The 24,936-nt window shown below is 43.3% G+C and overlaps 3 protein-coding genes across 4 annotated transcripts in view; 1 reads left to right on the forward strand and 2 right to left on the reverse strand.

The window, feature by feature from the left end:
• Nucleotides 1-204: 204 nt before the first annotated feature.
• helq (helicase, POLQ like) lies at nucleotides 205-21,556 on the reverse strand. Of its 2 annotated transcripts, none has more exons than XM_034546506.1 (18): nucleotides 20,980-21,556; nucleotides 19,777-20,344; nucleotides 18,922-19,100; nucleotides 18,238-18,438; nucleotides 18,076-18,148; nucleotides 17,897-17,994; nucleotides 15,834-15,932; nucleotides 15,553-15,698; nucleotides 12,722-12,961; nucleotides 11,245-11,386; nucleotides 10,614-10,718; nucleotides 10,337-10,538; nucleotides 7,467-7,624; nucleotides 7,281-7,379; nucleotides 4,495-4,668; nucleotides 4,255-4,368; nucleotides 3,974-4,108; nucleotides 205-899 (listed from the first exon to the last, which is right to left on the reverse strand). In XM_034546506.1, the coding sequence occupies exons 1-18, from the start codon at nucleotides 21,157-21,159 to the stop codon at nucleotides 798-800; spliced, it is 3,015 nt and encodes a 1,004-aa protein (XP_034402397.1). In that variant the 5' UTR covers nucleotides 21,160-21,556; the 3' UTR covers nucleotides 205-797. The 2 variants fall into 2 exon arrangements, with proteins under 2 accessions (XP_034402397.1, XP_034402398.1); XM_034546507.1 differs by having other exon boundaries at nucleotides 205-921.
• Nucleotides 21,557-21,953: 397 nt separating this feature from the next.
• mrps18c (mitochondrial ribosomal protein S18C) lies at nucleotides 21,954-23,304 on the forward strand. Its single transcript, XM_034546509.1, has 6 exons — nucleotides 21,954-22,146; nucleotides 22,297-22,343; nucleotides 22,615-22,698; nucleotides 22,892-22,949; nucleotides 23,030-23,089; nucleotides 23,194-23,304. The coding sequence occupies exons 1-6, from the start codon at nucleotides 22,086-22,088 to the stop codon at nucleotides 23,268-23,270; spliced, it is 387 nt and encodes a 128-aa protein (XP_034402400.1). The 5' UTR covers nucleotides 21,954-22,085; the 3' UTR covers nucleotides 23,271-23,304.
• A 479-nt stretch (nucleotides 23,305-23,783) lies between these two features.
• Nucleotides 23,784-24,936, reverse strand: part of abraxas1 (abraxas 1, BRCA1 A complex subunit) — a 7,073-nt gene continuing 5,920 nt past the window's right edge. The window contains exons 8-9 of the mRNA XM_034546508.1: nucleotides 24,488-24,599; nucleotides 23,784-24,033 (exon numbers count right to left, since the gene is read on the reverse strand). Coding sequence (XP_034402399.1) covers nucleotides 23,804-24,033; nucleotides 24,488-24,599 — 342 coding nt within the window. The 3' untranslated portion in view covers nucleotides 23,784-23,803. The remainder of the gene's footprint in view (nucleotides 24,034-24,487; nucleotides 24,600-24,936) is intronic.

The following is a 24,936-nucleotide window of genomic DNA, read 5'->3' on the forward strand; positions in this document are numbered from 1 at the left end:
CAACATGTATCATCTCTATAATACAGTATTGATGCCCCTAGTGGACACCAGGAGAACAACATGTATTATCTCTAATATACAGTATTAATGCCCCTAGTGGACACCAGGAGAACATGTATTATCTCTATAATACGTATTAATGCCCCTAGTGGACACCAGGAGAACAACATGTATTATCTCTATACTACATTATTAATGCCCCTAGTGGACACCAGGAGAATAACATGTATTATCTCTATAATACGTATTAATGCCCCTAGTGGACACCAGGAGAATAACATGTATTATCTCTATACTACATTATTAATGCCCCCTAGTGAACACCAGGAGAATAACATGTATTATCTCTATAATACAGTATTAATGCCCCTAGTGGACACCAGGAGAATAACATGTATTATCTCTATACTACATTATTAATGCCCCTAGTGGACACCAGGAGAATAACGTGTTAGCTTCCATCGTGACTTTAGTTTTGAAGTCAGAAATTTAGATTAAAAGCTGATATAATAGTATGAATTATTTGGTTCTGTAATGGTTTTAATGGGTTTCAATGGGGCATTTGTGTGCATAAGTGTCTGAGTGTCTTTTTGCTACACACTTAATTATAGGAGCTGATTTTGAACCAACAACATAAAAAACACAAGACATATGCACATTAACACAGACAAAGACGGAGTAAACTACTTTAACTACATTATTATTTCCAATGAAGGTTTTCAGTGAACTCAATATTATTTTAATACGGTTTATATTTAAAATAAATGAACAGTAAACAAATAAACAAAGAGTAAAACTCAAATGAGTGGTCGTGTTTCAGCTGTCGGCTGATCTGAAGGCTTCGTCAGCAGCTCGTCCACTTCCTCCTGCAGAGCTGCAGCTTTTTCATTCAGCAGCATCTGGAACACACAGAGACGTCATCTGACGGACACAAACCCGATCAATAACACACTAGATAAACCCGATCAATAACACACTAGACGTCATCTGACGGACACAAACCCGATCAATAACACACTAGACGTCATCTGACGGATACAAACCCGATCAATAACACACTAGACGTCATCTGACGGATACAAACCCGATCAATAACACACTAGACGTCATCTGACGGACACAAACCCGATCAATAACACACTAGACGTCATCTGACGGACACAAACCCGATCAATAACACACTAGACAAACCCGATCAATAACACACTAGACGTCATCTGACGGACACAAACCCGATCAATAACACACTAGACGTCATCTGACGGACACAAACCCGATCAATAACACACTAGACAAACCCGATCAATAACACACTAGACAAACCCGATCAATAACACACTAGACAAACCCGATCAATAACACACTAGACGTCATCTGACGGACACAAACCCGATCAATAACACACTAGACGTCATCTGACGGACACAAACCTGATCAATAACACACTAGACAAACCCGATCAATAACACACTAGAAAAACCTGATCAATAACACACTAGATAAACCCGATCAATAACACACTAGATAAACCCGATCAATAACACACTAGACGTCATCTGACGGACACAAACCCGATCAATAACACACTAGACAAACCCGATCAATAACACACTAGACAAACCCGATCAATAACACACTAGACAAACCTGATCAATAACACACTAGACAAACCCGATCAATAACACACTAGACAAACCCGATCAATAACACACTAGACAAACCCGATCAATAACACACTAGACAAACCTGATCAATAACACACTAGACAAACCCGATCAATAACACACTAGACAAACCCGATCAATATCACACTAGACAAACCCGATCAATAACACACTAGATAAACCCGATCAATAACACACTAGACGTCATCTGACGGACACAAACCCGATCAATAACACACTAGACGTCATCTGACGGACACAAACCCGATCAATAACACACTAGACAAACCCGATCAATAACACACTAGACAAACCCGATCAATAACACACTAGATAAACCCGATCAATAACACACTAGACGTCATCTGACGGACACAAACCCGATCAATAACACACTAGATAAACCCGATCAATAACACACTAGACGTCATCTGACGGACACAAACCCGATCAATAACACACTAGATAAACCCGATCAATAACACACTAGACGTCATCTGACGGACACAAACCTGATCAATAACACACTAGACAAACCCGATCAATAACACACTAGAAAAACCTGATCAATAACACACTAGATAAACCCGATCAATAACACACTAGATAAACCCGATCAATAACACACTAGACGTCATCTGACGGACACAAACCCGATCAATAACACACTAGACAAACCCGATCAATAACACACTAGACGTCATCTGACGGACACAAACCCGATCAATAACACACTAGATAAACCCGATCAATAACACACTAGACGTCATCTGACGGACACAAACCCGATCAATAACACACTAGATAAACCCGATCAATAACACACTAGATAAACCCGATCAATAACACACTAGACGTCATCTGACGGACACAAACCCGATCAATAACACACTAGACAAACCCGATCAATAACACACTAGACGTCATCTGACGGACACAAACCCGATCAATAACACACTAGACAAACCTGATCAATAACACACTAGACAAACCCGATCAATAACACACTAGACAAACCCGATCAATAACACACTAGACAAACCCGATCATTAACACACTAGACGTCATCTGACGGACACAAACCTGATCAATAACACACTAGATAAACCCGATCAATAACACACTAGACAAACCCGATCAATAACACACTAGACAAACCCGATCAATAACACACTAGATAAACCCGATCAATAACACACTAGATAAACCCGATCAATAACACACTAGACAAACCCGATCAATAACACACTAGACAAACCCGATCAATAACACACTAGATAAACCCGATCAATAACACACTAGACAAACCCGATCAATAACACACTAGACGTCATCTGACGGACACAAACCCGATCAATAACACACTAGACAAACCCGATCAATAACACATTAGACAAACCCGATCAATAACACACTAGATAAACCCGATCAATAACACACTAGATAAACCCGATCAATAACACACTAGATAAACCCGATCAATAACACACTAGACAAACCCGATCAATAACACACTAGACAAACCCGATCAATAACACACTAGACAAACCCGATCAATAACACAGTAGACAAACCCGATCAATAACACACTAGATAAACCCGATCAATAACACACTAGATAAACCCGATCAATAACACACTAGACAAACCCGATCAATAACACACTAGATAAACCCGATCAATAACACACTAGATAAACCCGATCAATAACACACTAGACAAACCCGATCAATAACACACTAGACGTCATCTGACGGACACAAACCCGATCAATAACACATTAGACAAACCCGATCAATAACACACTAGACAAACCCGATCAATAACACACTAGACAAACCCGATCAATAACACACTAGATAAACCCGATCAATAACACACTAGACAAACCCGATCAATAACACACTAGACAAACCCGATCAATAACACACTAGATAAACCCGATCAATAACACACTAGACAAACCCGATCAATAACACACTAGATAAACCCGATCAATAACACACTAGATAAACCCGATCAATAACACACTAGACAAACCCGATCAATAACACACTAGACGTCATCTGACGGACACAAACCCGATCAATAACACATTAGACAAACCCGATCAATAAGACACTAGACAAACCCGATCAATAACACACTAGATAAACCCGATCAATAACACACTAGACAAACCTGATCAATAACACACTAGATAAACCCGATCAATAACACACTAGACAAACCCGATCAATAACACAGTAGACAAACCCGATCAATAACACACTAGACAAACCCGATCAATAACACAGAGGAGCGCTCACTCTAGCCGAGGCCACGATCTGATTGGCCCGTCTCAGCAGCAGGTGTTCTATCGCGTTGGAGAGAACGTCGGCGTCGGCGTTCGCCAGGTGAGTCAGCGTCCGGTAGCCGGCGTGGTAGAGCTGCCTGGCTCTGGACTGGGGGAGGAACGGAATTTAGTGAGGGTCTGAAGGGTCCACGTGGATCGGATCAAGACCCGGTCCACACGGACCAGATCAAGACTCATTGCAGACCGGATTCAGGTCTGCAGGACCAGATGAAGACTCATCGTCTCCGCCCTGACCTCCATGACTCCGGCCACCTCCATCAGAGGGATGAGTTCAGCCGTCACGCAGTAGCTCAGCCTTCGGGTCAGCTCCGTCAGCAGAGCCCTGAACGGCCAGAACTCCTCCAGCTCCTGGTGGCAGAGACAGAAACACCCTCCTTTAGAGTCCTCGGCAGACCTGAGACCAGCCGGAAACGATCCTTTAGGGTCCTCGGCAGACCTGAGACCAGCCGGAGGAGCATTAGGTCTACTACGTACCTCCGTGAAGTGCAGCACGCAGGAGCAGAAGGCCGCCGCCGAGCTCAGCAGACTCTGGACGAAGCCTCGACTCAGCTGGAACCGCTCGGCCACCTTCCACAAGCTGGTCTCCTTCAGCACCGAGAACAGCACCAGAGCCAGATACATGCGACTCACCACCTCCATGTTTACAGTCTGGAACAACAACAACATGTTTACAGGCTGGAACAACAACAACATGTTTACAGGCTGGAACAACAACAGCAACATGTTTAGAGTCTGGAACAACATGTTTACAGTCTGGAACAACAACAACAACATGTTTACAGGCTGGAACAACAACAACATGTTTACAGTCTGGAACAACAACAGCAACATGTTTAGAGTCTGGAACAACATGTTTACAGTCTGGAACAACAACAACAACATGTTTACAGTTTGGAACAACAATAACAACACCACCTCCATGTTTACAGTCTGGAACAACAACAACAACAACATGTTTACAGGCTGGAACAACAACAACATGTTTACAGGCTGGAACAACAGCAACAAGTTTACAGTCTGGAACAACAGCAACAACATGTTTACAGTCTGGAACAACAACAACAACATGTTTACAGGCTGGAACAACAATAACAACACCACCTCCATGTTTACAGTCTGGAACAAAAACAACATGTTTACAGGCTGTAACAACAACAACAACATGTTTACAGGCTGGAACAACAGCAACAAGTTTACAGTCTGGAACAACAGCAACAACATGTTTACAGGCTGGAACAACAGCAACAGCATGTTTACAGGCTGGAACAACAATAACAACACCACCTCCATGTTTACAGTCTGGAACAACAACAACAACAACATGTTTACAGGCTGGAACAACAACAACATGTTTACAGGCTGGAACAACAACAGCAACATGTTTACAGGCTGGAACAACAACAACATGTTTACAGGCTGGAACAACAACAGCAACATGTTTACAGTTTGGAACAACAGCAACAACATGTTTACCGGCTGGAACAACAACAACAACATGTTTACAGGCTGGAACAACAATAACAACACCACCTCCATGTTTACAGTCTGGAACAACAACAACAACATGTTTACAGGCTGGAACAACAACAACATGTTTACAGGCTGGAACAACAGCAACAAGTTTACAGTCTGGAACAACAGCAACAACATGTTTACAGGCTGGAACAACAATAACAACACCACCTCCATGTTTACAGGCTGGAACAACAACAACATGTTTACAGTCTGGAACAACAGCAACAACATGTTTACAGGCTGGAACAACAACAACATGTTTACAGGCTGGAACAACAGCAACAAGTTTACAGTCTGGAACAACAGCAACAACATGTTTACAGTCTGGAACAACAACAACAACATGTTTACAGGCTGGAACAACAGCAACAACATGTTTACAGGCTGGAACAACAATAACAACACCATCTCCATGTTTACAGTCTGGAACAACAACAACAACATGTTTACAGGGCTGGAACCACAACAACATGTTTACAGGCTGGAACAACAACAGCAACATGTTTAGAGTCTGGAACAACAGCAACAACATGTTTACAGGCTGGAACAACAACAACAATATGTTTACAGGCTGGAACCACAACAACATGTTTACAGGCTGGAACAACAATAACAACAACACCTCCATGTTTACAGTCTGGAACAACAGCAACAACATGTTTACAGGCTGGAACAACAACAACAATATGTTTACAGGCTGGAACAACAGCAACATGTTTACAGTCTGGAACAACAACAACAATATGTTTACAGGCTGGAACAAGAGCAACAACATGTTTACAGTCTGGAACAACAGCAACAACATGTTTACAGTCTGGAACAACAGCAACAACATGTTTACAGGCTGGAACAACAACAACATGTTTACAGGCTGGAACAACAGCAACATGTTTACAGTCTGGAACAACAACAACAACAACATGTTTACAGGCTGGAACCACAACAACATGTTTACAGGCTGGAACAACAATAACAACACCACCTCCATGTTTACAGTCTGGAACAACAGCAACAACATGTTTACAGGCTGGAACAACAACAACAATATGTTTACAGGCTGGAACAACAGCAACAACATGTTTACAGGCTGGAACAACAGCAACATGTTTACGGGCTGGAACAACAGCAACAACATGTTTACAGTCTGGAACAACAACAACAATATGTTTACAGGCTGGAACAACGGCAACAACATGTTTACAGGCTGGAACAACAGCAACATGTTTACAGGCTGGAACAACAACAACAATATGTTTACAGGCTGGAACAACAGCAACAACATGTTTACAGTCTGGAACAACAATAACAACACAACCTCCATGTTCAGTCATAAACAATCAATTTGTAGAGGCATTAAAAACTAACGATCTTATATAATTAAACCCTGAAATGTGCTACACCTGTGTGTTCACCTGCTGAGGTGGAGCTCCGTGCTACACCTGTGTGTTCACCTGCTGAGGTGGAGCTCCGGGCTACACCTGTGTGTTCACCTGCTGAGGTGGAGCTCCGTGCTACACCTGTGTGTTCACCTGCTGAGGTGGAGCTCCGGGCTACACCTGTGTGTTCACCTGCTGCGGTGGAGCTCCGGGCTACACCTGTGTGTTCACCTGCTGCGGTGGAGCTCTGGGCTACACCTGTGTGTTCACCTGCTGAGGTGGAGCTCCGGGCTACACCTGTGTGTTCACCTGCTGAGGTGGAGCTCTGGGCTACACCTGTGTGTTCACCTGCAGTCTGTAGCTTCTTACCTTTCTCACCGTCTGTCCTGCAGCTTTTCTAGCGATGAAACTCTCCGGCACTCCGACGGCCGCAGACATCTTCTGCTCTGCAGCCGACAGCAGCGTGAACTGCAACAGGACAACAACATTGGAACAACAACAACAACACTGGAACAACAACAGATCTCAGAAACAGGTGAGGTTATAACCTGGTACCTGTCTGAAGTACACCATCCAGTCCGTCTTGCACTGTGCGATCATGTTGTAAGGTGTGACCAGGTAGACCAGGTGGAGGCAGCTGTTGAGCAGCAGACCCTCCAGACCTTGAGAGAGGTCTTTGTACAGAATGTTGCTGTAGGTCAGATCCACTGAGCCTGAGGAGTCAAAGAGCTGCATGAAAACATCTGCATGGAAACAAACAACTGCATTGAAACATCTGCATGGAAACAAACATCTGCATGAAAACATCTACATGGAAACAAACAACTGCATTGAAACATCTGCATGGAAACAATCAACTGCATTGAAACAAACATCTGCATGGAAACGAACATCTGCATTGAAACAAACATCTGCATGGAAACGAACATCTGCATTGAACCAACTGTATGGAAACAAATATCTGCATGGAAACAACTGTATGGAAACAAACATCTGCATGGAAACAAACATCTGCATTGAAACAAATATCTGCATTGAAACAAACATCTGCATTGAAACAAATATCTGCATTGGAAACAACTGTATGGAAACAAACATCTGCATTGAACCAACTGTATGGAAACAAATATCTGCATGGAAACAACTGTATGGAAACAAACATCTGCATTGAAACAAACATCTGCATGGAAAAAAACAACTGCATTGAAACATCTGCATGGAAACAATCAACTGCATTGAAACAAACATCTGCATGGAAACGAACATCTGCATTGAAACAAACATCTGCATGGAAACGAACATCTGCATGGAAACGAACATCTGCATTGAAACAAACATCTGCATGGAAACGAACATCTGCATTGAACCAACTGTATGGAAACAAATATCTGCATGGAAACAACTGTATGGAAACAAATATCTGCATTGAACCAACTGTATGGAAACAAATATCTGCATGGAAACAACTGTATGGAAACAAACATCTGCATTGAAACAAACATCTGCATGGAAAAAAACAACTGCATTGAAACATCTGCATGGAAACAATCAACTGCATTGAAACAAACATCTGCATGGAAACGAACATCTGCATTGAAACAAACATCTGCATGGAAACGAACATCTGCATTGAAACAAACATCTGCATGGAAACGAACATCTGCATTGAACCAACTGTATGGAAACAAATATCTGCATGGAAACAACTGTATGGAAACAAACATCTGCATGGAAACAAACATCTGCATGGAAACAAACAACTGCATTGAAACATCTGCATGGAAACATCTGCATGGAAACAAACATCTGCATTGAAACAAATATCTGCATTGGAACCAACTGCATGGAAACAAACATCTGCATTGAACCAACTGTATGGAAACAAATATCTGCATGGAAACAACTGTATGGAAACAAACAACTGCATTGAAACATCTGCATGGAAACATCTGCATGGAAACAAACATCTGCATTGAAACAAATATCTGCATTGGAAACAACTGTATGGAAACAAACATCTGCATTGAACCAACTGTATGGAAACAAATATCTGCATTGAACCAACTGTATGGAAACAAATATCTGCATGGAAACAACTGTATGGAAACAAACATCTGCATGGAAACAAACATCTGCATGGAAAAAAACAACTGCATTGAAACATCTGCATGGAAACAAACATCTGCATGGAAACAAACATCTGTATGGAAACAAACATCTGCATGGAAACAAACATCTGCATGGAAACATCTGCATGGAAACAAACATCTGCATGGAAACATCTGCATGGAAACAAACATCTGCATTGAAACATCTGCATGGAAACAAACATCTGCATGGAAACAAACATCTGCATTGAAACATCTGCATTGAAACAAACATCTGCATGGAAACAAACATCTGCATGGAAACAAACAACTGCATTGAAACATCTGCATTGAAACATCTGCATGGAAACAAACATCTGCATGGAAACAAACAACTGCATTGAAACATCTGCATTGAAACATCTGCATTGAAACAAACATCTGAATGGAAACAAACATCTGCATTGAAACAAACATCTGCATGGAGACAAACATCTGAATGGAAACAAACAACTACATGGAAACAAACAACTGCATTGAAACATCTGCATGGAAACAAACATCTGCATTGAAACAAACATCTGCATGGAAACAAACATCTGCATGGAGACAAACATCTGCATGGAAACAAACATCTACATGGAGACAAACATCTGCATGGAAACAAACATCTGAATGGAAACAAACATCTGCATGGAGACAAACATCTGAATGGAAACAAACAACTACATGGAAACAAACAACTGCATTGAAACATCTGCATGGAAACAAACATCTGCATTGAAACAAACATCTGCATGGAAACAAACATCTGCATGGAGACAAACATCTGCATGGAAACAAACATCTACATGGAGACAAACATCTGCATGGAAACAAACATCTGAATGGAAACAAACATCTGCATGGAGACAAACATCTGCATGAGTCCAGCTGATGGATGCTTTTAGTTCTGCAGGATCAATAAAGTGATTACACATTTCATCTCTATGCATTCACTAATTGCCATTTGACATAATGTAGTAAAAGATGAGCAGGGCACTGAATACAGAACAATTATTTTAAAAATAAAACCTCTCTTATTTAACTGATTGGAGGTTAAAGGTAAAGACAGAAAAGATAAGTAAATACATTCAGAAGTTCAGATAAATAGGTCAAATAAATAAGTAAAACAAAATAAATTATGAGAAATGTATTAAAACACATATGAACTATAAAAGAGCAATAAGAAGTGATATAATTGTGTAGATTATTTAACTATTATTCAGATGTATTCACGCTCAGAACAGCGGAGCGTGAGCATCGGTGGGGTTCATCCTGAGGGGAACATGAACCCACCTTTATAGGTGGCTCTTCCCAGCTTGGTGACCTGCAGACTTTGGCCGTGAGCTGTCCCCGTGATGAGATCTTTGCTCTCCAGGAGGCCCACGCACCGCCGCACCGCCTCCGCCAGACTCGTCTCCACACACAGCTGCTCCCGCTGGACGAACAGCAGCGTGCCGCACAGGAAGTCCAGCACCTGGTCCACCGACGAGGAGATCTGCAACACGGGAGCAGGTTATTCGTGTTCCGCCGCATACATTAAGACGCCAGGAAGGGATAAACGGAGCTTTACGTTCAATCCAACAAGCGACAGGATGAGACTCAGGAGGCCTTTTCCATCGTCGAGCAGCAGGTTGCTGACGCAGTTTTCCATCGGAGCACAAACGAGTGTTTTAGCCTGAGAATAAAGAGGAAGTAGAGATGAATACACACCAGAAATATATTCAGAGCTGTGATCTCCTGCAATGCATTTGTTCCAGCCTCTGAAATTAGAAGATTTGTAAGTTTTCACATTTTTAGATCTGGATGGTTTGTATCAGAGAAACAAGTTAAGCTAACGTTAGCATCAGTCCCTCCTGGACGGCGTCACAGGAACTCTGAACCCTAAAGGAACCCTCATAACTCCCATGATCCCACGGGTATGTTCTGACTGAGTCGTCTACATGTTGTGTTTAAATATCTTTCTATCAGTGAACTATACTACAAGTTCATGTTCTGTTTATTTTTAAATACTACAACACCCAAGAGCCTCAGCGGCTGAGAGAAGCGTCACAGACTGAAGTCAAGTTAATTTATTGTTATTCTATCAACAGTGTGATCTTCCACCTTACCAGAACGTGAAGCTCTGTGATTGGACGTGTTCTGCTGAAATGCACCCTGGGAGTCGTAGTCTCCTAAAGCCTGGCGTCTCTCCGTGCACTTACCATGTCCCTGTCCTTGTCCTGCAGGATGAGGACGCTCTCTCCCGTGGAGTCGATCCCGGCTCGACCGGCTCGGCCCACCATCTGTTTGTACTGGCTCCGCTTCAGGAAGTCGGCGGCCACGAACGGCGAGCGCAGGATCACTCTGATTGGAGCAGGACATCACATGATGTGAGGACACGAAAACATTGACTACAAAACTATTCACCTGTAACATGTCACATGAAACATGTCACCTGTTACATGTCACATGAAACATGTCACCTGTCACATGTAACATGTAACATGTCACCTGTGACATGTGATGATGATGATGATGCATTATATTTGTAAGGCACTCTTCATCCAAGAGTCTCAGAGTGTCACAGAGCTAGTACATAGTTAAAACTAACAATAATAAAAAATAAAATTTAAAAAAAAAGGGAATAGTTGACAAGTCATAAACTCAACTCAAAAACGCCTTCCTGAATAAAAAGGTTTTTAGGCCAGTCTTTAAAGAGTCCAGTGTCTGTGCTGCCCTCAGGTGGTCAGGGAGACTGTTCCATAAGCAAAAGGTCTTAAAGAGTCCAGTGTCTGTGCTGCCCTCAGGTGGTCAGGGAGACTGTTCCATAAGCAAAAGGTCTTAAAGAGTCCAGTGTCTGTGCTGCCCTCACATGGTCAGGGAGACTGTTCCATAAGCAAAAGGTCTTAAAGAGTCCAGTGTCTGTGCTGCCCTCAGGTGGTCAGGGAGACTGGTCCATAAGCAAAAGGTCTTAAAGAGTCCAGTGTCTGTGCTGCCCTCAGGTGGTCAGGGAGACTGTTCCATAAGCAAAAGGTCTTAAAGAGTCCAGTGTCTGTGCTGCCCTCAGGTGGTCAGGGAGACTGTTCCATAAGCAAAAGGTCTTAAAGAGTCCAGTGTCTGTGCTGCCCTCAGGTGGTCAGGGAGACTGTTCCATAAGCAAAAGGTCTTAAAGAGTCCAGTGTCTGTGCTGCCCTCAGGTGGTCAGGGAGACTGTTCCATAAGCAAAAGGTCTTTAAAGAGTCCAGGGTCTGGGTTGGCCTCAGGTGGTCAGGGAGACTGTTCCATAAGCAAAAGGTCTTAAAGAGTCCAGGGTCTGTGCTGCCCTCAGGTGGTCAGGGAGACTGGTCCATAAGTGCGGCGCTGCTGAGCAAAAGGCTGGTCCCCCATGGGGCGGAGCTTGGTGTTGGGGACCCGGAGGAGCGAGCGGTTTGTAGATCTGAGGGTACGGGTGGAGGTTTGGGGAGTAATGAGTTCTTGTAGGTAGGGAGGTTCATGTCCATTTATGCATTTATGGGTGAGGAGTAGGACTTTGTAGTCAATCCAGGTTGAGACAGGGAGCCAGTGGAGTGAGAGGAGAACGGGTGTTAGGTGCTCATATTTCCGGACTCTCATCAGGAGTGTCACAGGTCACAGGTGACATGTAACATGTGACCTGTGACATGTGACCTGTAACATGTCACCCGGACCGTCGGCTCTCACCTGCGGGCAGGAAGGTTGATCCCTGCGGCCAGCGTGGAGGTGCAGGTGAGGAGGCAAAGCACCCCGTTGGAGTAGGCCTCCTCCACCAGCTTCCTCTCCTCCGAGGTGAGCCCGCTGTGGTGATAGGCCAAACCGTACGGCACCGTCCTCCGGAGCACCGGGCACACCGAGCCGCTCCCGCTGGCCTTCAGCTCTCTGAGGAGGACGACTTTCTCTGCTTTCCTCAGCTGCAGGAACTCCCTGAGAGGAGGAACAGACGACTCACTCTTTAGGATGTTTGGGTCACTCTTTAAGATCTCACTCCTTTAGATGTTAGTGTCACTCACTCCTTCAGATATTTGAGTGACTCTCTCTCTGATGTTTGGGTCACTCTCTCTCTGATGTTTGGGTCACTCTCTCTCTGATGTTTGGGTCTCTCTCTCTCTCTGATGTTTGGGTCACTCTCTCTCTGATGTTTGGGTCACTCTCTCTGATGTTTGGGTCTCTCTCTCTCTGATGTTTGGGTCACTCTCTCTCTGATGTTTGGGTCACTCTCTCTCTCTGATGTTTGGGTCACTCTCTCTCTCTGATGTTTGGGTCACTCTCTCTCTGATGTTTGGGTCTCTCTCTCTCTGATGTTTGGGTCACTCTCTCTCTCTGATGTTTGGGTCACTCTCTCTGATGTTTGGGTCACTCTCTCTCTCTGATGTTTGGGTCACTCTCTCTCTGATGTTTGGGTCACTCTCTCTCTCTGATGTTTGGGTCACTCTCACTCTCTGATGTTTGGGTCACTCTCTCTGATGTTTGGGTCACTCTCTCTGATGTTTGGGTCACTCTCTCTGATGTTTGGGTCACTCTCTCTCTCTGATGTTTGGGTCTCTCTCTCTCTGATGTTTGGGTCTCTCTCTCTCTGATGTTTGGGTCACTCTCTCTCTGATGTTTGGGTCACTCACTCTCAGATGTTTGGGTCACTCTCTCTGATGTTTGGGTCACTCTCTCTCTCTGATGTTTGGGTCACTCTCTCTCTGATGTTTGGGTCACTCTCTCTCTGATGTTTGGGTCACTCTCTCTGATGTTTGGGTCACTCTCTCTCTCTCTGATGTTTGGGTCACTCTCTCTCTGATGTTTGGGTCACTCTCTCTCTGATGTTTGGGTCACTCTCTCTGATGTTTGGGTCACTCTCTCTCTGATGTTTGGGTCACTCTCTCTGATGTTTGGGTCACTCTCTCTCTGATGTTTGGGTCACTCTCTCTGATGTTTGGGTCACTCTCTCTCTCTGATGTTTGGGTCACTCTCTCTCTGATGTTTGGGTCACTCTCTCTCTGATGTTTGGGTCACTCTCTCTCTGATGTTTGGGTCACTCTCTCTCTCTGATGTTTGGGTCACTCTCTCTGATGTTTGGGTCACTCTCTCTCTGATGTTTGGGTCACTCACTCTCTCTGATGTTTGGGTCACTCTCTCTCTGATGTTTGGGTCACTCTCTCTCTCTGATGTTTGGGTCACTCTCTCTGATGTTTGGGTCACTCTCTCTCTCTGATGTTTGGGTCACTCTCTCTGATGTTTGGGTCACTCTCTCTCTGATGTTTGGGTCACTCTCTCTGATGTTTGGGTCACTCTCTCTCTCTGATGTTTGGGTCACTCTCTCTCTGATGTTTGGGTCACTCTCTCTCTGATGTTTGGGTCACTCTCTCTCTGATGTTTGGGTCACTCTCTCTCTCTGATGTTTGGGTCACTCTCTCTGATGTTTGGGTCACTCTCTCTCTGATGTTTGGGTCACTCACTCTCTCTGATGTTTGGGTCACTCTCTCTCTGATGTTTGGGTCACTCTCTCTCTCTGATGTTTGGGTCACTCTCTCTGATGTTTGGGTCACTCTCTCTCTCTGATGTTTGGGTCACTCACTCTCTCTGATGTTTGGGTCACTCACTCTCTCTGATGTTTGGGTCACTCTCTCTCTCTGATGTTTGGGTCACTCTCTCTGATGTTTGGGTCACTCTCTCTCTCTGATGTTTGGGTCACTCACTCTCTCTGATGTTTGGGTCACTCTCTCTCTGATGTTTGGGTCACTCTCTCTCTCTGATGTTTGGGTCACTCACTCTCTCTGATGTTTGGGTCACTCTCTCTCTGATGTTTGGGTCACTCTCTCTCTGATGTTTGGGTCACTCTCTCTCTGATGTTTGGGTCACTCTCTCTCTCTGATGTTTGGGTCACTCTCTCTGATGTTTGGGTCACTCTCTCTCTCTGATGTTTGGGTCACTCACTCTCTCTGATGTTTGGGTCACTCACTCTCTCTGATGTTTGGGTCACTCTCTCTCTCTGATGTTTGGGTCACTCTCTCTGATGTTTGGGTCACTCTCTCTCTCTGATGTTTGGGTCACTCACTCTCTCTGATGTTTGGGTCACTCTCTCTCTGATGTTTGGGTCACTCTCTCTCTCTGATGTTTGGGTCACTCACTCTCTCTGATGTTTGGGTCACTCTCTCTCTGATGTTTGGGTCACTCTCTCTCTGATGTTTGGGTCACTCTCTCTCTGATGTTTGGGTCACTCTCTCTCTCTGATGTTTGGGTCACTCTCTCTGATGTTTGGGTCACTCTCTCTCTGATGTTTGGGTCACTCACTCTCTCTGATGTTTGGGTCACTCTCTCTCTGATGTTTGGGTCACTCTCTCTCTCTGATGTTTGGGTCACTCTCTCTGATGTTTGGGTCACTCTCTCTCTCTGATGTTTGGGTCACTCACTCTCTCTGATGTTTGGGTCACTCTCTCTCTGATGTTTGGGTCACTCTCTCTCTGATGTTTGGGTCACTCACTCTCTCTGATGTTTGGGTCACTCTCTCAGACTCGTGGGTAACTCACTCCTTCAGGTACTTGCAGATCATGCCCACAACGTTCTCACAGTTCTTCTTGGTTGGACAGAAGACCAGACAGGAATGTGCTGGAATGACTTCCGTCACCAGAGCGATGATGTGATCCGGATCCATCTTCTTCATGGAGCTCGAGTACTGTGGACGAGGATCGCCTCATCGTCAGGAACATTAGTGTTCTATCTTCATCTCTAGTTCAGCGTTTACACTTTGAGTCCTGATTTTAAAATGATGTTACTCTTCAAACAAACAGGAAGTGAATATTGTATTTACCTTAAAGTTCAGAAGACGTGAGAATTTAAAACATTCCTCTTCTGTCTGGTCGACTTCATAGATGGTGTCGTTCAGTTTAACATACTCCTTCAGCTGGACCTGAACCCAGCACAGGTTTAGTACTAGTACTACTACTGTTACTACTGTTACTACTACTACTACTACTACTACTGTTACTGTTACTGTTACTACTACTACTACTACTACTGTTACTGTTACTACTACTACTACTACTACTACTACTACTGTTACTGTTACTACTACTACTACTACTGTTACTACTACTACTACTACTACTACTACTAGTACTACTACTGTTACTACTGCTACTACTACTACTACTACTACTACTACTACTACTACTACTACTACTACTGTTACTGTTACTACTACTACTACTACTACTACTACTACTGTTACTGTTACTACTACTACTACTACTACTACTACTAGTACTACTACTGTTACTACTGCTACTACTACTACGACTACTACTGTTACTGTTACTACTACTACTACTACTACTACTACTACTACTAGTACTACTACTGTTACTACTGCTACTACTACTACTGTTACTGTTACTACTACTACTACTACTACTACTACTACTGTTACTACTACTACTACTACTACTACTACTACTACTACTGTTACTACTGCTACTACTACTACTGTTACTACTACTACTACTACTACTACTACTACTACTACTACTACTGTTACTACTACTACTACTACTACTACTAGTACTACTACTGTTACTACTGCTACTACTACTACGACTACTACTACTACTACTACTGTTACTGTTACTACTACTACTACTACTGTTACTACTACTACTCTTACTACTAGTACTGTTACTACTACTACTACTGTTACTACTACTACTACTACTGTTACTACTACTACTACTACTACTACTACTACTGTTACTACTACTACTCTTACTACTAGTACTGTTACTACTACTACTACTGTTACTACTACGACTACTACTGTTACTACTACTACTACTACTACTACTACTACTACTAGTACTGTTACTACTACTACTACTACTACTACTGTTACTACTACTACTGTTACTACTACTACTACTACTACTACTACTACTACTACTACTACTACTACTGTTACTACTACTACTGTTACTGTTACTACTACTACTACTACTGTTACTACTACTATTACAATTACTACTACTGCTACTGTTACTACTACTACAACTACTACTGTTATTACTACTACTACTACTACTGTTACTACTACTACTACTACTGTTACTACTACTATTACAATTACTACTACTACTACTGTTACTACTACTACTACTACTACTGTTACTACTACTACTGTTACTACTACTACTACTACTACTGTTACTACTACTACTGTTACTGTTACTACTACTACTACTACTGTTACTACTACTATTACAATTACTACTACTGCTACTGTTACTACTACTACAACTACTACTGTTATTACTACTACTGTTACTACTACTACAACTACTACTGTTATTACTACTACTACTACTACTGTTACTACTACTACTACTACTGTTACTACTACTATTACAATTACTACTACTACTACTGTTACTACTACTACAACTACTACTGTTATTACTACTACTACTACTACTACTACTACTACTACTAATATGATTACTACTAGTACTACTGTTATTACTACTACTGCTAATACTATTACAGTGATATGTTACAGGTGACATGTTACAATGACCATGTCACAGTAGCTGTGAGGCTCATGTGTGTGTTTTTAATGGAGCTCTATGGAAACAAACTAATAAAATGAGCATCAACATGTTGACTACATTGTAAATATAAGGTTTTAAGGTTTTGTTGACAACCGTCCTGCAAATTTAACCAATTGGACAATTCTCCCTTCATGGTATTAATCACTTTGACTGTTTTTTAATGTTTCTTAGTGTCGATGCATTAATTGTGGTTTTGAAGAAGAAGAATATAGAATATCAGCAGACTTGAGCTTAAAAACACAATGTGTGTTGCAGCACATTTAAAGTCACTTACAGGCCTGAAGTCATTGGTGTAATTTTCCGCCCTCAGAAATGCCTGCAGGTCTTTTATGTTTCCCAGAGTGGCGCTCATTCCGATAATCTGAGTACTTTCTGGAAGAGAGGCGAGAAGAATCCTTTAATTCAAAATGTTTTCAGGGTTTAACATATGAGATCAAAGCGAGAAGGACTCACTGGTCATGTGGAGAACTTTGGCCAGCGTCATCTCAATGATTGCTCCTCTGCTGCCGCCACCCAGCATGTGAAGCTGGAAGACACAAGTGGGCGTTAAGCCCCTCCTCCACCTCTACTCATATCTAAACACCTGCCATTCAAGCCCAATACGACTCAAAGTACCTCATCCACCACCACCAGACCCAGGTCGTCCACCCTGCTGGTCTCGATCAGGGAGTTGACGAGGCTGTGGGCTTTCTCTATCGTGGCGATGTACACCGACCTATTGTTTCTTCTCTTCACGGGAGGAAATCTTCCTTTACTGCCAGCGTACTCCTCCACCATGAAGTCTAGCTCCAGGCCAAAGCTCGCTAGGCCACGCACCTGCAGAAGAAACACAAGTTCTGTCTGGTGGTTCAGGATGAGCTGCTTTGAAGGTGAGGAAAGGTGTCCCACAAGGCTCTGTTCTCGCTCCTCTGCTATTCTCTATAAACATAAGTAATATCCTCTCTGATACTGTTCACTGTAAATCTCTATGCAGATGACACAATTTTATCTCCTCGCCTGAATCCGAGATGCTACAGCTGCTAACGAAAGGTCCGTCTGCCGAGCCGCCGCCAAAGTGGTCTCCTAGCGAGGGGTGACGTGGAGGGGCTACGCTAATGCTGGTCTCGCTTGTGTTCGGATGAACTGTGAATTCATCTCAATCAATGCCACAGATTACCGTCTTTTAAGCTACGTCTAGTTGTCAACCGGACCGTGAAAGAAAAACGTTGTTCCCTCTCTTGGTGTCTCTTGAGAAGCAGATCTTTGTAAGCCCACATACTAACAGTGGGACTACTTTACTGGACGGGGCTGCTCCTGTACCTTCTCCTGCACCAGCGATATGTACGGTAAGATGAACAGGCAGTCTTTCCTCCTGCAAAGCAGCTCTCGGAGGATCAGGATCTCTGCAACCAGAGTTTTGCCTCCGCTGGTGGGAAGAGAGTAGATGAGGTTCCTCCTGTGCTGGACACAGTCCAGGTTCAGACACGTCTTCTGCCAGTCTGGAACAGGAAGCACAGACGCTTGTTCTCCATTGGAGGAAACATTGAGGACGTTAGCTTAGCACAAAGACTGGAAACCGTTATTCTGGATCTGTCCAACGGAAATCCACGTTTCAGATCCTCTGAAGCTCAAAGGCCAACAAGTTGTATCTGCTTTCTTTAAAGTGTTAAAGGTCACGGTAAAAAAACTAAACGAGTTGCAACAGAAAAATCTTTCATTTTCAATTAATCTGCAGCAGAAATTAAACAATTAGTCCATCGATGATCAATTAATCATTCAAATAATTTTTACAGGACAGAAAAACAAAGCATAATATATCTTCAGCATTTGAGGCCAATTGTAATGAATACAAATGTATAAAAAGTATCACTTTATAACCTCTGGATATTATCCCTCCTCTGGCTCCATAATAATATAACTGAACATCTTACATTTTGGACCTTTGAAGACGTCACCTTGGACAGTGGATCTGAAGACTAATCAATGATGAAAACTATTGGTAATTGCAGCCTTAGTCTGCCGATTATGTTCACAATGGAATGATTAGTCTAAAACCTCTGAAAAGGCCCTAAAATGTCCCCACAACACAAAGCCACGTCTTCAAAGGTCCACATCATGAATCCTCACATTGTAGAACACTTGGTTACATAACTAGCTGATGAAAAGATGCGTCACCATATAAATCCTTGATTCCTCTCAGTTTGAACATCAGCTCCTTCACTCTGGTGGGGAGCCCAAAGAAAGGCCCGAGGTCCGGGGTCTCCGGTATGATGGTCTCCATGGCCCGCAAGGCGACGCCGATCTCCTCGGAGACCACGGCTTCCTTCAACACGGCGCTGCGCGAGACGCTGGAGGGAGCTGCGGCGTTGCAGAGCATCGTCCTCTTCATCTGGTCCGCCACGCTCCTCCTGGGCCTCCTGGTTCCCTCCTCCGTACCCCTCTCAGGGTCTCTGACGGGGGTGGAGGTCTTCCCTCCGTCCCGCAGCCTCTCTGCCGTCCCGTCGATTAGTTCTTTAAACTGCCGCTGGCTGGCGGGTAAGTCCTCTGAGGGTCCGTCTCCCAGGAGGTCCATGATGGAGTCCGTGAGGACATCTTCAGGCGACTGTCTGCGCCTCAGAGCGGTGAAGTCGGGCTGATCGCTCCGCCTCGCCTTCTGCTCGGCCTCATCCAGCTTCGCCAGCAGAGAGCCGTCCTCCAGGAGGCTGTCGTAGTCCCCGAACAGGTCCTCGCTGTCGCTGCAGTACTGCAACACAACATCAATGGGGGGAAGATCAGCCGATTTATCAATCAGCCGTCAACAGAGACGTGCACAACATTTGGAGACTTTCAGCTCCTTTAAAGCCATCGACAGCCGATTGGTCGATGGTGTCTCACGCTGTAAGAAGGCTCATGAGCTTCTCCTTGAGATGATCAATACACTGAGCAAACTGCTCTGATGAGGATTGTAAAGGAAAGTAAGAGCTTCAATCCACAACAACATCTTACATGACTTTTAAATATCTGTGGATTTCCTGATTCTGAAGATCAAATAATAATTGTTTGTGACGTTTTAAGATGAACTTTTGATGGATCCAGAGCATTTCTTTTGTCTGACATTGAAAATATTGTTTGTATCTTTGGGTTTTGGACTGGGAAGTTATTTTAATTCTTCTGCCAGTTATTTCCTAGATGAATTGTTTAGTGAATAAATAGTCAGAATATATTGAAATACGCCGTCACAGTCCTCCAAAGACAAAGATGACTAAAACGTTGTGTTTTTCTTGTTAAAGAAGAAATCCAGCTTTTTATCGCAGGAGAAGAAAACATTCACTTTGCTTTAAAAACGATATTTCTGTCTCATAAGTCATAGTTTGACATCACTGGAACATAACAGACAACCTGAGCAGCTGCTCCATCGAACATGATGCTGCTGAGACTGCAGGTGTTGGGACGGGGCCGGTGGCCGGTGGCTCCTCCCCTTTCCCCGGCAGGTGTCAGGTGAGTCTTTGGGCTGCCCCTTGACCTTTTCCTCGAGGACACTCTTTTTATTTGGACGTCTTGTTCGCCAGCAGCGTTCATCGCTGTTGAGGTAGGACACACGCGCCGTTAGCTTCCTCCGGGCAGTTGGACTCTCTGTGTCACTGAGACACTGCGAGTGAATCTCAAACTCCCATGAAAACGTATACAAGTTGTTTCCGAAGTAATGAAACTACTTGTGTTCCTTAAAGCTTGTTTTGAACGCGGAGGTTCAGCAGCTCCGCGAGCGTCACGTTCACCACACGTCAGAGCGAGAGAAGAACCCCTCCGTGGTTTCCGTCGTCGGTTCACCGGTTAACGACCGGCTTCGTTGCCTTACTTTCATGAGTTAATCTCAATGATACGTCTGATAAATGACCAGAATCAAACCAATGATTATCAGATGACACACAGGTGTATTCGGCGCCATATTCTGCCAACACTGGCCGTGCTGAGCGGGTTAAAGCCGGAAGTAAACACTGAATCCGGTGAACGGCCCCTCGCGGTACTTGATGTGACTACTCCGTCGCTTTATTATTTGTTTATTTGATAAGGGACAGTGCACATTAATATGAATATTTCTGTAAATGTGCCAGAGTTAGCCAAGAGGCAGATGTTATACTGTGAACACGATCAGTATAATCACTGTGTTGATTAAAGCAATATGTTGTGCAACTGTGACATCTTCACTCGTTCCGGGGACGCGTCTATCTTGACTTGATATATCTTTGATGCGGGTAACATTTTATCTTTTCCAAAAGAAACATTTATTTTGAATTTAAATAAAAAATATGAAATCTATGGATACACAACAATTTCACACAACGCCCATTGATGCAATATTTTTTTTTAAACAGCTATATTTCACCTGAAATTTGACTGAAACGAACGAGTAACAACTTTATAAGCGGTAGGAACCATTAGTGAGAAAACTCAGCGGAGCACCGGAGAGTTCCCGGTGGACAACTTCCGGTCCCGAGGAGGTCAAAATGCTCGCTCTGAGAGGGTTACAGCGTCTAAAGCCGGGTTTATCTCTGCATGGAAATACAAGTAAGACTTTATTATGTGTGTGTGTCTTATAGTTTATGAAGTCAACATGAATTATCGATAATTTATTGATTTATTATACGTGTAATTCTGTGATTAGCCACATATAATGTTGCTAATGCTAACGTTAGCTTCATAAATCTGCTCCTTCAGGTTTAAGAACAATAACTTCATATGTCATCCAACAGAAAGACGACCTGGTAGGTATTCATTCTATATAAATACAAACGCTCTAAATAAATAAAGAGGGATTTAAATAATACCATATCATTTATTAATAATTGGGCATAACATAATTACATTTAAGTTTCTTTGACTTTTGGGGAAATTAGTTTTATTTTATATCAGAAACTTGTTTTTAACTTCTATTATAATCCTGAAACACTAACTAATGTGTTAACCTTTGTAATAATTCACATTACAATCGTTATTATCAATATTCTTTATAATATATTATTATTGCTGTTGAAGCTCGTCCAGATGGAAAACCCGTTCAAAGAGCCGGAGAAAGGATGCCTCCTCTGCAACGTCACAGTGGACTTCAAAAACACTCAGGTGAGTGAAACACCTGGAGAACACCTGCAAGGAATACCATCACTTAGAAAAATGAAGCGAGACCATTTCAGGTGTTCACGGAGGAAAGAAATAACTCCGAGCAGGAAGCTAAGAACTCTGATGCAGACACACACCTGTTTACATCTAGTCACACCTTCACTCGTGACGTTTGTTGAACTCGTCTCCTTCACAGCTGCTGTCACAGTTCATCTCTCCTCACACTGGCAGGATCTACGGGCGCCACATTACAGGTGAGCAGCTAGTCACACTACACCGCGGGCGAGCGGCTCGCCATCTGCAGGTTTCAGTCTCAGCTTGTTTTGTTTTCCAGGATTATGCGGAAGGAAACAAAAGGAAATCTCGAAGGCCATAAAGAAAGCTCACTCAGTCGGTACGCTGCACCCCAAATATAGAATGTCAGGAAAATAGTTAAATGAATCAATATGTATTTAACTCTGACTCAAATGGATTTATAATAAATATTTTCTCCTCCAGGTTTCATGTCTGTGATCCACAAACATCCTCAGTTCATGCGGGACCCCAATGTCTGTGGAATCAAACAGCTGGATTAGTGTCATTGTGTTTATTAAAGCTGTCAGGACGGTTTGTGTCGGAAGGTTCTTTCTTTTTATCGTCACTTTAATATAAGAGCAAAACATTTCCATCAAATTATTTAAAAATCTATTCAACTGTATATAAGAAAACATTTGAGAAGCTGGAACCATCAAATGTTTGAATTGTTTATCTAAAGATTAAACTGATTTTCATCAATTCAACATGTTCAATACTTTGATTTAACTGAAGACATTCAGTAGTTAGCTCAAGCTAACTGCCTAGTTAGCATGCTAACTAGCCTCTTAGCATGCTACAGCAGACTATTTACACTAACAGTTTTCTATTAATTCAATTAATGAGTCAAAGAGAAATAACACTTTGATTTGACTGAAGACATTCATCAGTAGTTAGCTCATGCTAACAGGCTAGTTAGCCTATGTTAGCTCATGCCTACATGCTGTGTAACTAGCATGCTAACATAAGCAGCCTCTCTGAGAAATGAGCTCCACGAGTGAACGAATAAAACACAGTTTAGTTCCATAAAAACATTTTATTCTGAAGGCTGGCTCCTCCTGCGTTTCCTGTCCGTCCCCACCAGCGTCTCCTTCGGTCTCTTGCCGGGACGCAGCGGGGACGCCGTTTCAGGAGCGCCGTCCTGTTCGGAGAAGCCAGGGACAGGAAACGCTTCCAGAGTCAACGTGTGAGTGTGAAACAGACGACAACACAGCAGGGATCTGAAGGCCTCATGGAGGACCTGGTCCCTTTGATCCACTGGACCACCTGGAGACAAACAGAGACCTGAATCAAGACGGAGACTGTAGTCCTGAACCAAGACGGAGACCGTAGTCCTGAACCAAGACGGAGACCGTAGTCCTGAACCAAGACAGAGACCGTAGTCCTGAACCAAGACAGAGACCGTAGTCCTGAACCAAGACCGTAGTCCTGAACCAAGACCGTAGTCCTGAACCAAGACGGAGACCGTAGTCCTGAACCGAGACCGTAGTCCTGAACCAAGACGGAGACCGTAGTCCTGAACCGAGACCGTAGTCCTGAACCAAGACGGAGACCGTAGTCCTGAACCGAGACCGTAGTCCTGAACCAAGACCGAGACCGTAGTCCTGAACCAACACTGTAGTCCTGGACTTCATAGAGGGTTTATAAACCATTTAACGATTAATGAAGAGATATATTTGATATATTAATCATTTCATTGTTTATGATTAATGAGTCAAACCTTTTCCTGCTTCACTCTTTTTCTTCTCACTGAGTTTCCTCCTGAGAACCGAAATGTCCGTCTGCAGAGTTTCTACGAGACGTTCACTTTCCACCAGCTTCCTGGAAGCTTTCTGTCAATCAATAAGAGTGAGACATGCAGGGAGTTAAAACACAGAATCTGAGAGTGAGACATGCAGGGAGTTAAAACACAGAATATGAGAGTGAGACATGCAGGGAGTTAAAACACAGAATATGAGAGTGAGACGTAGCAGGGAGTTAAAACACAGACGATAAGAGTGAGACGCAGCAGGGAGTTAAAACAGAATAAGAGTGAGACATGCAGGGAGTTAAAACACAGAATATGAGTGAGACGTAGCAGGGAGTTAAAACACAGAATATGAGTGAGACGTAGCAGGGAGTTAAAACACAGAATATGAGAGTGAGACGTAGCAGGGAGTTAAAACACAA

Source organism: Cyclopterus lumpus, chromosome 12 (genome assembly GCF_009769545.1).
Source record: "Cyclopterus lumpus isolate fCycLum1 chromosome 12, fCycLum1.pri, whole genome shotgun sequence".
Classification (NCBI taxonomy): Eukaryota; Metazoa; Chordata; class Actinopteri; order Perciformes; family Cyclopteridae; genus Cyclopterus; species Cyclopterus lumpus.

Excerpts from the sequence above, each read along its gene's own strand:
- helq (XM_034546506.1), bottom strand. The coding sequence starts at position 21,159 with ATGAACGCTGCTGGCGAACAAGACGTCCAAATAAAAAGAGTGTCCTCG. Across the intron at positions 7,625-10,336 it reads GGGAAGAGCCACCTATAAAG|GCTCAGTGGATCTGACCTAC; the intron begins GTGGGTTCATGT and ends TTGACTCCTCAG. Across the intron at positions 4,109-4,254 it reads AGGTGGCCGGAGTCATGGAG|TCCAGAGCCAGGCAGCTCTA; the intron begins GTCAGGGCGGAG and ends TTCCTCCCCCAG.
- mrps18c (XM_034546509.1), top strand. The coding sequence starts at position 22,086 with ATGCTCGCTCTGAGAGGGTTACAGCGTCTAAAGCCGGGTTTATCTCTG. Across the intron at positions 22,344-22,614 it reads TCCAACAGAAAGACGACCTG|CTCGTCCAGATGGAAAACCC; the intron begins GTAGGTATTCAT and ends TTGCTGTTGAAG. Across the intron at positions 22,699-22,891 it reads TGGACTTCAAAAACACTCAG|CTGCTGTCACAGTTCATCTC; the intron begins GTGAGTGAAACA and ends TCTCCTTCACAG.